The sequence below is a fragment of the Branchiostoma belcheri genome, unplaced genomic scaffold (assembly GCF_001625305.1).
Source record: "Branchiostoma belcheri isolate BF01 breed outbred unplaced genomic scaffold, Haploidv18h27 scaffold3, whole genome shotgun sequence".
In the NCBI taxonomy this organism is placed as follows: Eukaryota; Metazoa; Chordata; class Leptocardii; order Amphioxiformes; family Branchiostomatidae; genus Branchiostoma; species Branchiostoma belcheri.
Window position 1 is genome coordinate 5,044,281 of NW_017803909.1, and position 14,138 is coordinate 5,058,418.

General features: G+C 38.9%; 2 protein-coding genes across 2 annotated transcripts in view; one reads left to right on the forward strand and one right to left on the reverse strand.

Annotated features, from left to right (window-relative positions):
- Positions 1–9,074, reverse strand: part of LOC109473379 (exocyst complex component 2-like) — a 42,945-nt gene extending 33,871 nt beyond the window's left edge. Inside the window, exons 1-13 of the mRNA XM_019773240.1 lie at positions 9,052–9,074; positions 7,033–7,172; positions 6,040–6,210; positions 5,418–5,544; positions 5,221–5,264; positions 4,794–4,863; positions 4,241–4,365; positions 3,151–3,231; positions 2,604–2,749; positions 1,827–1,908; positions 1,203–1,305; positions 956–1,068; positions 481–585 (exon numbers count right to left, since the gene is read on the reverse strand). Of these exons, the coding sequence (XP_019628799.1) occupies positions 481–585; positions 956–1,068; positions 1,203–1,305; positions 1,827–1,908; positions 2,604–2,749; positions 3,151–3,231; positions 4,241–4,365; positions 4,794–4,863; positions 5,221–5,264; positions 5,418–5,544; positions 6,040–6,210; positions 7,033–7,141 (1,276 nt within the window). The 5' untranslated portion in view covers positions 7,142–7,172; positions 9,052–9,074. The remainder of the gene's footprint in view (positions 1–480; positions 586–955; positions 1,069–1,202; positions 1,306–1,826; positions 1,909–2,603; positions 2,750–3,150; positions 3,232–4,240; positions 4,366–4,793; positions 4,864–5,220; positions 5,265–5,417; positions 5,545–6,039; positions 6,211–7,032; positions 7,173–9,051) is intronic.
- Positions 9,067–14,011, forward strand: LOC109473959 (protein IMPACT-like). The gene is made up of 11 exons (XM_019774148.1): positions 9,067–9,292; positions 9,757–9,885; positions 10,092–10,144; positions 10,393–10,455; positions 10,552–10,637; positions 10,963–11,076; positions 11,605–11,699; positions 11,928–12,001; positions 12,142–12,232; positions 12,502–12,636; positions 13,076–14,011. The coding sequence occupies exons 1-11, from the start codon at positions 9,257–9,259 to the stop codon at positions 13,124–13,126; spliced, it is 927 nt and encodes a 308-aa protein (XP_019629707.1). The 5' UTR covers positions 9,067–9,256; the 3' UTR covers positions 13,127–14,011.
- The last annotated feature ends 127 nt before the right edge of the window (positions 14,012–14,138 follow it).

The following is a 14,138-nucleotide window of genomic DNA, read 5'->3' on the forward strand; positions in this document are numbered from 1 at the left end:
ACGGCGTATAAAATTGCGTGCCGATTACACAAAGAGAACCCAGTGTTTTGACTGCGAACACGAAAAATCAGCCGATCACAACACTCCGTCCGGAGGTCCTGACCTCCTTCACGGAGTAACAAGGGAAAGATATCTAATATTCAAGTGTTACAGTTAGATGTAGGGTAACTCTAGCCTTGCCCATTGTAACCTAGGTAGCTTTCCATTACTGTAATTCCTGATTTTTTCACTGCACTTTTATGTTCACTGTTTTCACTGTCACTACTGTACTGTTAACTTATCATTACAGGTAACAAATAATTCCTGGACTTTCTTTTTCTGCACCTGTCGCCACCATGAACTTTTCTCAGACCGTGAAATTTGCTATCGTGTACATTTTGTACATAGTGAATTATAGTACTATGTCTGCAAGGCCAGGATACAGTCATATGTTAAGTAGCTACAAATCTACTACAAATATGGCACATATAAAAGCATTACCTGGAGTGAAGACAGATCCAGGTGTTCCCACACTCGGTCTGTACTTCAGGGGAGTGTGTGACGGGGTGTCACCTTCTGAACCTGCCACCGAAGGGGCCGACTGGGCTACGGGCACCAACAAAATCAGGAAAGGAAAGTTAACTACATTGCTACATTTTAACACAGAGAGTCATTCGTTTTGCAAGTATTCAAGGCTTTGGTTGGATCTAATAATGAAGCTTTCCTTCTGTTTACCTGAAATTGTCTCCCAATGGTTACATTCTGCTGCACAGATTGTCAAAACAAAATATTCGGATATCCGATCGTTGCCCAGAATTGGAAAAAAATTGGAAAAGCATTGCATGGATTAGCATGTCATAGCATATCTGCTTGTTACATGACAACACCTAAGTTGCAAATCTATGAAGTTTCAACTGCTTTGGATTAATAACAATGTTGAGTCAATGTTGAGTCATGACTGGTGAGTTACACCGACCTTGCTTTATGTGCTCCTCCTTGCAGTCGAGCAGTAACTGCAGCAGCCACTTCTGCTGGTTGACCAGACAGTCCCATGCAGGGTCCCCTGGTGCACCCAGGTCCATCAGGTATCTAGATATGACAAAATCAGCACAACATGTTAGGAAAAAGGGTCCGAAAGAGTGCAGTTTTTTACTCCTGTTAAAGGAGGCAGTAAAAATCACTTCAACCTCCCACAAATACAGACAATCATTGTTGAGTTTTACCTGATGAGTTTGCTCTGTTCGTCCAGGCTAGAGGGGAGCTGCATCAGCTTTTCTGTCAGCTGACCTCGGAATGCCTCAATCTGCTTCTCCACCTCCAGATACACTGTAGGATAAATTAAGTGACACAGGTATGACTGGGGAGTATGCATATTCAGGGCTCAAAATTGCTTTTGGGGAATACATGTAGGTGTACTGGTGCACCCAACCTAAAAAATTGGGTGCACCGTAAAAAATGAAGTAAGTATAATGTCAACAAAAACTAATATATTTCATTTCTAAAAAAAAGTACTACAATTATAAAAGACAGGAAAAAATTTTTTAAAGTACTTCGAGCCCTGATGTTTAAATCACACAGGAACATGTATGACTGGGGAGTGCACATGTTAAAGCACTATTTTGACTAGGATTTACCCATCCAAAACACTGGTGGATAGACTGTGGGGGCGCAATTGTGCAAAACCATAGCCTTATTAATGATACTAATGTGAGATTTTAATAATCATGCCATTTATCTGTTTGAAGATGGATTACAAAAAGATTAATCAGTAAAAGTCTAAACTAGCGATATATATAGGCTTCACCAATTCAATTGAAAGGTTTCAGAAGAATTAAGCAAATACTTACCCCTCTTGAAAACCTGGACTTCAGTATCAGCAAAAAGGGACTTGGCTTTAGCATAGTCGTTGATGACAATGTCATAATCACCCTGCATAGAAGGGACCAGACAGGGTGACATGAATACCGGTCTTGATATCAGGCATTGAGCCTTAGATCATCACATTTTTCTTAAGTGACAGAAATAACATCTCGAACAGATTCCTGCTTTGTTGCTTATTGCGACTATCAAAATATTTATCTAGGATGTTGGAGCAAAAAAGGGCTTAAAATGATTGATGCACTCTGTAGTCTGAGAGTATAATCATAATCTACAGGATAGTAAGGGATACAACTCTGCATTGTGTAATTTCTCCACTGGATAAACTGTAATGATGCAAAAACATTTCCTGAAAACTCACTGCCTATTCTGCTTTAATATTCAGTATTGTAGATATATTAGATATTAGATATAAAATACCATATAAGTATGACATTTTCTTTGCTCCACTATATATTGATGGGGCCATGGCAAGTTGGCCCATGTGATAGCCAATCAGCACCAAGGAGAGATGGGGGCATGGTCAGTTGGCCCTGTGATAGCCAATCAGCACCAAGGAGAGATGGGATAAACTGCTAAGACTATCACATACAGCCAACCTACCATGGCCCCATCTCTCCTTGGTGCTCATTGGCTATCACATAGGGCCAACTTGCCATTGCCAGAAAACTTATTCAATCAGAATTCACATTTCTCTATTAGCTCTTGATAAGGTCATACTGCAGACAGGTTTGAAGAACACTTACATTCTGGATGTTCCTCTCTATGCTGCCAGGCAGACTGAAGAGAAACCTGAAGCGCTGCAGTACGTTCAGGGCGTTCCGGGTGGCGTCGGCCTTGTCCTTCCTCCCCAGCACATCCTGGTACATGGCATTGGCACTGTCATTGGCCTCTGTAACATAGGAGGTCAAGTTATCAAAACTACATGTAGGAACTGTTTCTTGCATATCTTGCATATCAACACTTCTTGTTATCTTGAGTACAAGTTTTAGCAAGGATTACATTTCGGACATATTCTTCCTGTGTTTCTACCATTACATTCCCTTTCAAACAAAACACATTGGCAAGACGACTGAGTAAAGAATATATGCATTTTTACTCCATATTGAACAACTCTTATGACAGTAAAATTTTTCGTTATATATACATATAACGAAATATATAATATAGAATCAACTTGAGGACTACACATACATGTACAAGTCTCTTCTATGTGTCTTCTAAAACAAGAAAAAGATAGTGATGAATGAACAAACTATTAAGAGTACTTAGATACAACAATATGCCACCTACTGTTCAGAAGAGACTCCAGTTTTTCAGTGATAGACCCGCCCTCACTGGTACTCTCATCTTTCAACAGGTCTTGATGCATAGCTGCAGGAAAAACAATGTAACATGTCAACAATCCTACATAGTGGCTTCTCACAAACCAATGTAAGAGAGACACCTTCTGAAAGAGACACCTTCTGAAAATCTAAGCAAATCTTCACCCCATGCTGTCTTTGCAAGCACCACAACCAACCCACAAAATGCTGCCATCTCTTTAAGGGCTGTTCCATTCAAAATGGAATGGTGATCTAACATGAGGGATAACCAAGAAAATGTAGCTGCCCCTGTCAGAGATGTTTAAATGGAACAGCCCAAAGAAGCAGACTTTCTTCCCACACCCCCTGCCCAGCCTACATCACCAGGATGTTCCAATCACTCACTGTCCTCTGCTGTAGTACTAGTAGCTTTCATCCACTGCCCCTGTTGAGCTGTTTATTTATGAAGAAATCTTGATTAAATCCCATAAGGTATCATTAACTAGAAAGATAACAAATGTATAACTAAATGTTTACCTTCGCATATAGTCTGCTCTTACACATTCATATATATGGCGACAGGAGTCTAAATTCCTCCTGCTATAGAATTGCAACATGGTGTAACCCAACACAAGTTACCATGGTGACAGATGTCTGGTTCAGGTCATTGACCTTATTTGTGTAGAGAAGAAGAAGAGGAAGAAACTGAGCAAAAACAAAAATGTTTGAAAAGTATCTCCAAGGCCTGTTAACAGTATTGAGTTATGATACATACAGTCATAAATTCATAATGTATAGTTAAAAATACACAATGTAGTTAATCAGCTTAACATTTCCCTGCAGGTCCTGAGTACATGTACCTTTCTTTGTTCAGAACTTATCATGACAGTAAATGTTTGTCTATTGGTGCGCCAGCCACTTTCAATTCAAGCTCATTATTCATTTTGTACTTGTTATTTCAACCTGTATTTTGTATGTTTTATGTTATCAAGCAAAGGATCTTATAAGCTTGAACCTGCTTCCCATCCATTGGTCATAAATCCATGTGAATGAAATAAAAAAATAAATATTTCCTTTACCAGCCAGAGCGTCCTGACAGTCCATGATGGAGGTCAGGTTCCCCTTCATGAAGGCCAGAGGTCCCTCCGACCGCTGACTGGACTTTCTCTTCAGGTACGACAGACCGCTTTTCAGGTCTTCAAAACTAAGTAACAGGACGCACAGAGACAATGTAATGATTAGCAACTTCATGTTAGAAACAGATATCATCAAGTTTTAGGACTGTATCTGTATCGTATGCCGGTATAACCGCCCTTCAGCGTAACACACCAGCTTCGCAGGCACGTGGCGTGGCGGCAGCTGGCTACATTACACTGAACGACTTGTTACACCTAACAATTGAACATCTAACTCTAAACATTGTTTAAAGCTATCTAATGAAAATGCCTCTACTGTACTTGGTGACAGCGAGTTCCACTCTACGATCTTGATCTTTAGGCATTGTATTGATTGACTGGCTTATTGTACAGTACTGGTTGTACATAGTGAATTGTTATCCCTTGTTAATATATGAGTCACACATAGATAATCTAAAAATTTCAGAAGTGTAAAGCACATTTACACAGAGCTCACCTTGTGTGATGGTGGTTCTCTATCAGAAACCATTCAGACAGGAACTTGTCGTTGGATGGATCACCGCTTCCTGTTATGGAACAAAGCCGTATACATGTGCTTCACTGCAACTTGACAATACTAAACAAAAAGAACATTTCTTCTCTATCAATCAATATATGACTTGTAGGGATCAGCTGGCATTCGTAGGAATGCGGACCCCTGTCCAATATAACAGTAGATTTTGAGGTGATAAATTCACTCAGTACATTCTGGTGATTTTGACATTTTTTTTGAGTAGACAAACCTCTGCTATTTAGAACAGCAACTGCACTAACAAAAAATGCTCAAGCCTTCATGATTCTAAAACACATTCACACCAAAACATTCTATCTGCTATACGTATTTTCCTTTTGTGCAATGACAGGGAAAAATAGGAGCTCCATACCTTCTGGGAACATCTCCTCAAGCTGGTCAATGGGAAACTTTCCTCTGCAGAAATTATCAAGGACAAAAACACTCTGATTAGGAGATGAAGCACAAAATGATGCTGACTGGAAATGACAGACATCCGCCACATGGGCCAGTACAACAGAAAATAACAGTGCTAATGTGACAGAAGTCAGTTTAGAAGAAGAAACTTACTTCCCCTCCATTGACATTCCCAGAGGATCCTCATTTTTGCGGAAGAGGGCAGATGAAGACTTGGACCTCCCCCTCTTGTCTGTTGTAGTGGACTCATCTATCCAAACAGCTGACTCCTCCAGTGGTCCTGATGTAGACAGGAATCACAAATTATTATATTACAGTTACATGTATGTAGATATAATAAATTTACCATCATCTTGATAACATTGTGTTAACAATTGCAAACACCTACTTCGGTCTACAAGTAACATTGGCAGCAATGATTTAACCATAGTGGAACTAGGCAAATCTGCATACTGGAAGCAAGAACCAAAAGAAGCACTTGTATATATAGAAAGCCAAACATGTCCTTGAGTGTCTGTGGCATTTTTGAATGTTTAGAAAAAAGAGTTTGGTTTACAGTTAGAGCCTAATATTTTGTTATAAAATGATACTTTACGCAAATTATTGTGACGTTAGGATGGGAAAAGTCACTAGTTAATGGCCACGCCCATTTTTAGAAAAATAGCTTTTTTGAGCCATTGTTTTGTTTTCTACCTATAATATTTGGCATAAAATTAAAGGTGCACAGTAATAATACTAAAAAAACGTATGTCAGCATTTTTCTGTAAGTACTTACCTGTCTGCATGACATATCCCCTGAAGGTGACAGTACAGGTGCCCAGCCCACCTGAGCGGGTGGTGACGATGACCTCACCCTTACCCTTACACAGACCCGTCTTACAGGTGATCTTACTGGGCGACACCCACTCCGCAGTCAGCAGGCAGTTCACACCACATATGGTCAGACCTGCAGGCAAAAGCACAGTACAGATTTGTTCATTTATTCTTTATTTCAGGCACCAAAGGCCCATATTCTTACATAACATTAAAAACAGAGAGGCATATATATACAGTGAAAAATGGGTAAGAACAGTGAGATTTAAAAAAAAAGTAACTTCATTGCCATTTGAACACCAGATCAACATAGTGCTGCCAGTACATATACGTAGTTACTGATGAGAGTGAATTGCGAGTGACACATGAGTGTGTAAAATTTCTTCTATGGGCCTCAAAATGTAAAACTGGAACTTGTTGAAGAGCACAGAAAAAATGCAATGATCTTAGATATAACGTTATGTTTCTAGTTACACTTCAACTTCAGATGTAACAAAGCTGTTGGGTGTAACTCTTTGAGATTGAGATACTGATGCCATACAAAGTGCAAGTTTGTAGTTGATTCTTAAGTACTACTATTAGTATGAAAGCAAAATTTGTACTAATTCTAGTTAAACTTGAAATGTGAGTGTATGGAAAAATGAAAATTTCCTATGAGTATTGTTTAGCTGGATGTCTAACCTTCATCAACGTATATCGGTATGTGTTTTCTTCCATAGGAAGGCAATATATCTACAACACATACAGTTACATTAATTTACATAAAAAGTTGAACATGACCAAATAGCATCAGTAAGTAGATCAACATTTTGTATAGTGACTATGGTTCCTTGACAGAAATAAACAGACAATTCTGAAATTGATGTCTTCAACAGAAGATATACGTTTAACCAACCAGTGTTTAATAACTGAGCGGGCTACTCAGGCTAAAGAAAACAAAACTAAATAAATAAACCTGTGAGATCTGTTGCGCCTGTCCCAAGGTTCTCCCCTCGGATGGTGACTTTAGTCCCAGGAGGTCCCTCATTGGGGGACAGACCTGTTACTTTGGGTTCCTTCGGCATGATGAGGCTGAGGTTGTCAACTCACTAAACTCTGCAGACAAACAAAATAAACTAGAGGTCGGAGATCTCATGTCTTCGTCAGAGGTACATCGTTCTAGAGAAATTAACATGCGTATTCTTCACTCTTTTTAATAATCAATTTGGTCTAAAGAACAAAAGAATCTCTGTACTATTTTTATGGTACAGAACACCCTGAAACGGTTTGCCGCAGATTATACAGATGCGTCGTCACCCGTGTTAGCCCCCCCCCCCTACGTTATTTGAGTTTGGACTGTTACTGGAAAAAAACGTTCAAGAAATTCTTACTGTGTTGAAAGTGTCACGACAGCGCCGCAAAAAAATAATAAAGGAAAGAATCAGAACAGGGTGACTACTGCTGTTTTGTCTGCAATTAGCCCTCGGGCATGTATTTGCAATAAACTTTCGTTAATTTGTCTTTATGACAAATAGAAGACTTGTTTCTTGTGTTCTTTGTGTCCTAACATTTGTACTTCTACAGTTAGTATATTCCAAATCTAGGCATCTCGTTTTTCGGCCCTTCGTGTTTTTATTGCGCGCTTGCCTTAAATTTAAGGTAATTAGATTTAAGGTCTCCAGTGGACGTCATCCATAGCAATTACTTGGTGTGGCCGTAGAAAATAACCTGACATGTGTCCAACCTATCCTCCCCCTGCTGAAGTTATAGTACAATCCCTCAATGTAACGTCATTTGATCCCATCCCATTATGGGGTTCCTGGCTATATCCAGCTGTCGGCTGTCTCCAAGCAGATGTAGGTGGGGGATTTCTAAACACAAAAGGTCCTATTACGGGGACATAACGACCTCCACGACTCTCATCTTTGAACTCAATCTTGGAGACCACGACAGTAATATGCCTATCAAATTTCATTAACTTCCATCCACACATACAAAAGTTATCCTGCTCACAAGAAAAATTAACAAAATGCCCCCTGTAGTCACAATGAAACCCCCCACGAAGCTCAGTAACGAACTTAACCTTGGTCCCGACAATAGTAAGCACCACACCAAGAATTATAATCAACATTTTACAAATACTTGAGTTATCTTGCTAACAAGCCACAAACACAAAAGGTGCACTAACGTGACGCACGGACCCCCCACGAAGCCGAAACTTGTACTTGACTTCGGCCTCAACAGCGGTAATATCCCTGCCAAAAATCATGGACGTCGAATCATGCCTTCCAGAGTTATATAGCAAAATCCGCAGTTCCCCACACACCGGCGAGACAATTTCATAGTCCTTCTGACGAAGACAAATATAGTGGTTAAGAATATAATGTAATTCAAACGACTACTTAAGGATTTCAGTTTCATTTGCAAGGTCAACACCAAAGTGCAGGATACCAGTGACACTAGTTTTCTTGTTTCTTATGTGTCTTATATGTTCTGTAGGTACCATAAACTTTGATGCTGGAAAAGAAATTGTCACCCAAATATCAGTAACGTTATAAGATACAAGACCAAAGCCAAATGGTACTAGGTGGTTCATCTGTGTGGAGGTCTTTTCTCTTTAATATATTATAATAATGTTATTGGGTGAGTTATAAGACAGCCGGTATAGCTAACACTGTGAGTAATCTTTGAAACAACAGGAGTGAAGGCAATGCCATCATCCAGGACAACTTCAAGAATAAGAAGACTGTCAGTGATGCTAGAGAATTTGATCAAAATATTATGATCATCCTGACGTAAAAAAAAGTGGGTGGGAGGGGGGACGAAATATGGATCAACCGAAGTGCCCTCAAATCACGATACAGGGGCACCTACACATGCTCAGTATTGACCAAGAGATCGTCTTGACTATGCAAGATAGAAAATATTCCTCTAAAATTTGACAATTTCGGTAAACAACGATATTTCACACAGACTGGGTGATCTCCACACCTACCTTTCCGCCATGTTTCCCCAGAGGGATGACGGGAAAAAAGAAAATGGCGGTCGGTAGACATTTTGGCGTCTGCTAGCACGGACTTCTCCTAAAGATCTCCGTCAAGAAACGATCTGGCTTGACCGATTTGGCCGTTTACACTGTCAACAGCTGGGCTACAAACTCATGCACCCTTCAGATACCTCAGGCTTCATACTGGCAGGAGATGGAAGCAGAATCGGACGACAATTTGGCATCACAGGTGACGTGTAAGGATGGGTGGGGGCGTGGACTGGTGGGCGGAACAACCAAACTTTATAATTATATTAACGTTATATTTATTGACACCACAAAAGTACAGCGATTTTCCTATGTGAACTTCAGCCTGGATCCATATGTATTCTGTTGCTCATCATATTCAAATTTCCTAATAATGAGTAGAGTCCTGTTCTGGGGATTGCTCTAGCCATAAGCACACCAAACGTATGTGATAGAAACATTCAATGTGAAATGTTTATGAACATATTTATATGGAGACAGGAGTCTAAATCTCTCCTGCTATAAAATTGCAACATGACATAACCCAACACTAGTTACCATGGTGACAGACGTCTGGTTCAGGTCATTGACCCTATTGGTTTGGAGAAGAGGAGGAGGAAACAGAGCAGAAACAATATGTTTTCCTTCAGTAAACATAAAAATATTAATGCAAAATGTTTATTACAGGTGGAGGAGATAGAGGCTCTGTCAGCCATCTATGGAGATGAGTGGTGTGTTGTGGATGAGATGTCCCGGGTGTACTGTATACAGGTCACAGATGGGGAGGAGAAACACCAGTGGGCACTATGTCTACAGGTATTAAAAAAGTTAACTTTGTTTTATAGCTGACCGTCTACAAGGTGAGATTATAAGGTGAGATAGCAACAAGGAGCAAAAAGTAAATGAACAAGTTATTTCTGGTACAAGTTCACACTTTGTCTTTCAATACAAGCATGATGAACCTACAATGTCTCACTAGGAAAAAAAGTGAGGGCTGTTCACATGCTGTCTTTCACTTCCAGGTTATTTTACCCACTGATTACCCACGTTTGTCACCTCCTATCTATGAGCTGAAGTAAGTACACTATGATTTTTAAAGGTTGGGTAACTTTTTTAGATATAACGTTATATGATATATTAACTGATAATCACAAGATTTTTATTGAACTGATTGTCCTCTTTTCAAAGACATTTATTCATTGTATGTAACGTTATTTATAAATAAGATTATAATTTGCACTTGATGTATCAAAGATTATTTAAGATTTTTCTCACTTGATCACAATATTTAGCTATTTTTTTTTATTTACTTCTTTATTTCAGCGCACCGTGGTTGAAAGGACAAGAACGAATTGAACTGTCTAGAAGTCTGGATGAAGTTTACTTGTAAGTCTGCACCTTATTTATAACATTTCTTCATTATTGGGCATAAATTTTTAAGGTGTAAGTTTTTATATTATTTTTACTTTTCTTTCCTGACAGACAGAACATTGGGGAGCCCGTTCTTTTCCTCTGGGTGGAGAGGGTCAGAGAATTTCTGATGGAGAAAGGAGAAAGGGACCTGACAGGTGTGTTTTTGCGGTTCTATTTATCTATACTCTTAAGTTATATGGAATAAATGGAATGAATACTAGTATGCTGTATTTGTTTATTTCTTCTTGTTGCTTTGAACACATCAATATGTCTATAGTACATGTATTTGTCTTTACTGTTTACTTTAGTAGAATGCCCTGTTGACCCAATAATACACAATGTGTTTCTAACACTTCACATATGTCACATAATACGTCGTACACTGTATAGGTTTAACACTATAATGTTATGTTCATTTGTTTGTTTAAATGTATATATTACAAAACATTCAATTCTCTTTTCTTGTGTCCATCATAAAAGGTCCATCAAGCAGTGCCAAAGAAAGCTGTGAGCAAGACGATGTTGAAGGAACAGTCACAGTTGTGATGTCTCCTGCTTCCTCAGATACGGGTAGTGATCTTTCACCTGTTCAAGGTAACATTAGCTCCAGGACTTACTAATCTCCATATTCCATGTAAAAGGGAAACCTTTTAGCAACTTCCAAACAGACTTAAACAAAAGAACAAGCAAAGAACAATGCAGTGCATTTATTTTGTCATCGTGTATTTTTAACTTACATATCAGAGATTTTTAGTAAGGAGACTCTTTTCACACAACCAACCAATTCAGCTGACGTTTCGGTGACCGTCTGTCGCCTTCCTCAGGGCTTGGTTGTGTAAAAAGAGTCTCTTTACTCAGAGACTTACCAACCTGATGAAACTATTCACTGATGTCAGAGATTTTGTTTGAAGATTGATACTGTCCAATTTCAAATAAGCCATGGGTCTCTTTTGTCAATGGTGATATGGCTTTTGAAGTTGCTTGCATTGTCATGCTTGTGTTTTTTTAGTCGGCGGGGATAGGACTGTATTGCTTCTCTAGCACAAGCTAGGGTTTGATATAGCATAGTTTGATAGAGGTAATTGTACCAGTATCTGAGAACCTTTTTTGGTTGATCCAAAGATGAAGAACTCCCACCCATCCACCACGGGGAGCCAATCACAGACAAGAGGAGCACCTTCCAGGCACACCTGGCACCTGTAGTGTCTGTCAGGCAGGTGAGATGGGTAGTCCAAACTTTACAGTAGTTTGATAAACATCATTTCTTCATATTTTTTGAAAGTGTCTTTGAAATGTAAACGCATTGCTGTTTTTAGATTTTTCAAACCATAGACATTTTGTATATGATTTCTACAGTGTACCAGTTTGGCACTGGAGCTACATTAGTAGTAATAGAAGGTTGCAGATCCGTAGGGTTGCTACATAATTTGTCTGATTTTTGTCAGGTAAAACAGGTACAGGGGAAACTGATGGAGAACAAGAAGATTGCCAATGCCACAAACAACATTCTGGCCTACAGGTAAAGTACTTCTGAGCCCAAACTCCAATACTTCATTCTGTAAGCTCGTTTTCTCAAGATACCAAAAACTGTATGAGGAATGTTGCTATTCAGTTAGTATATCCCTTGCAATCATGTGATTTTGACTTTTGTACTTCCAGAATCTATTGTGAAGACAGGAATTCTTTTCTCCAAGATTGTGATGATGACGGAGAGACTGCAGCAGGGGGCCGTATGCTGCACATAATGGAGGTAATTACTCTAGTATACTGTTATATTCTTAGTTCAAAATAAAATAATGTGAAATAAAATAAATTTCTTCTTTGAATTGTTCCTGAAAAAAATTAATGATTGGATGAGATGACAAAAACTCCTAGGTAACATTCAATTCTTTTTGGCATTTTGAAATGGACAAGATGTATTCAAACCTTGTCTGTGATAGTTTCTGTCTTTATTTCACAACTGGAATTTACAGATTTATGTATATCACATTGACTGTTCTCTATTTGTAATTCTGCCAGCTCCTGGATGTGAGGAATGTGCTGGTGATTGTGTCCAGGTGGTACGGAGGAATCCTCCTCGGACCAGACAGGTTCAAACACATCAACAACTGCACCCGCAACATCCTGGACACCTGCGGCTACCTGGAAGCAAAGGTGAGGATCAGGTGTCTCCATAGACACCTGTATTAGACACCTGTATTATTGTCTTTTTGTATAAGTGAGCAAAGGTAGTTTCGAAATAGCGTGCATAGTCCAGTGGTTAGTGACCCTGCCTCTGGACTAAGAGGTTGGGAGTTCGAATCCCAGCTGTTCCTCACCCGGCATGCCTGCTACTGGAAAGGGGAGCAGTCCTTAGGACAGGTCATTAAGCCGAGGTCCACTGTTCGTTGTGCTTGTCGAAAAGAGCTAGGCGAATTTCCCCAGTACAATGAACCTGTAAATACGTATGCTGTACATAACGTACTCTGTCTTCTCTGTTACGACCAGTGGGAGATTAGCTCTTCAGTGAGCTGAAATTGGTTCGAGATCACTTTCCTTTTATTTGATGATATCTGTCCATTGACACACATTTTCCTCTTTGTTTTCTTTCCAGGATGACAGTGCCTCAAAGGGAAAAAAGACAAAGTCAAAGAAGAGTAAATGACAGGATTTAAACAACTTGAGTGCCATTATAAAGAATAATTTTCTGAAACATCTGAAATTGCATCTTGTTGCAGGGATAAAGGAAGTTCCTAAAATCTTGGGGACAGAATTGATGAAAAAAAGTCATACAGCTTTTATGCGAAGAAAGGAATATTGTAAATGTGGAATAATTTTCATACTTGTCTTACATGTTTCATGAGGTGGATGATACCAACAGTGCCTGTATACCTTTATTATTAGATAGAATGAACCAGTCATATGGCAATTTCACTTTATGTCTTATTCTGTCTTGTTCCTAGAGACAGAAAAGGTATCGTAAATGGACGAGTGCAATTTCATATGAAGCATTATTAACAATATGTATGATGCTAATAATATTTATAGTATCAGAAGACAATACATCAATGTAATTTTTTACAGTAAATTTCTAGGAAATGAAATAAAATACTGCCAAATGATAAATAATAATATCACCTTACTTTGCATTATTATGGCAAGAACAGGTTGTGTACACACAGTAAGGCTGATATACAGAGCAACAAACACCATCATTTCAAACAGTGTGCTAACCATTCATAACATTTACAAGAGAACAAGTTTCACAGCATCATATCATCTAATATCCTTCATACATCTATCATACATGTAGCTCAGTAGAAGTTAAAACTTAATTACATGTAAGTCTATGAATAAATACAATATCCATACATTTAACACACAGATCAAAGTTCACCATTAGATAACACCAAAGTCAATGTTGTAAAGCATATGATGACCAAGATCCAGTAAGATTTAAGTACATAATGTTACATGTATCAGGTGAATGCAACACCTAACACTGCAATGTAGAAAGGTAACATTTGCAAAGCAAATGCATAATGTTTCCTTTAGCATATGGTCTGCTCTGTTAATTCTTACTCAAACACATTCATATATATGGTCAGACAGGAGTCTGAATCCCTCCTGCTGTAAAATTGCAAGATGATGTAACCCAACACTAGTTACCATGGTGA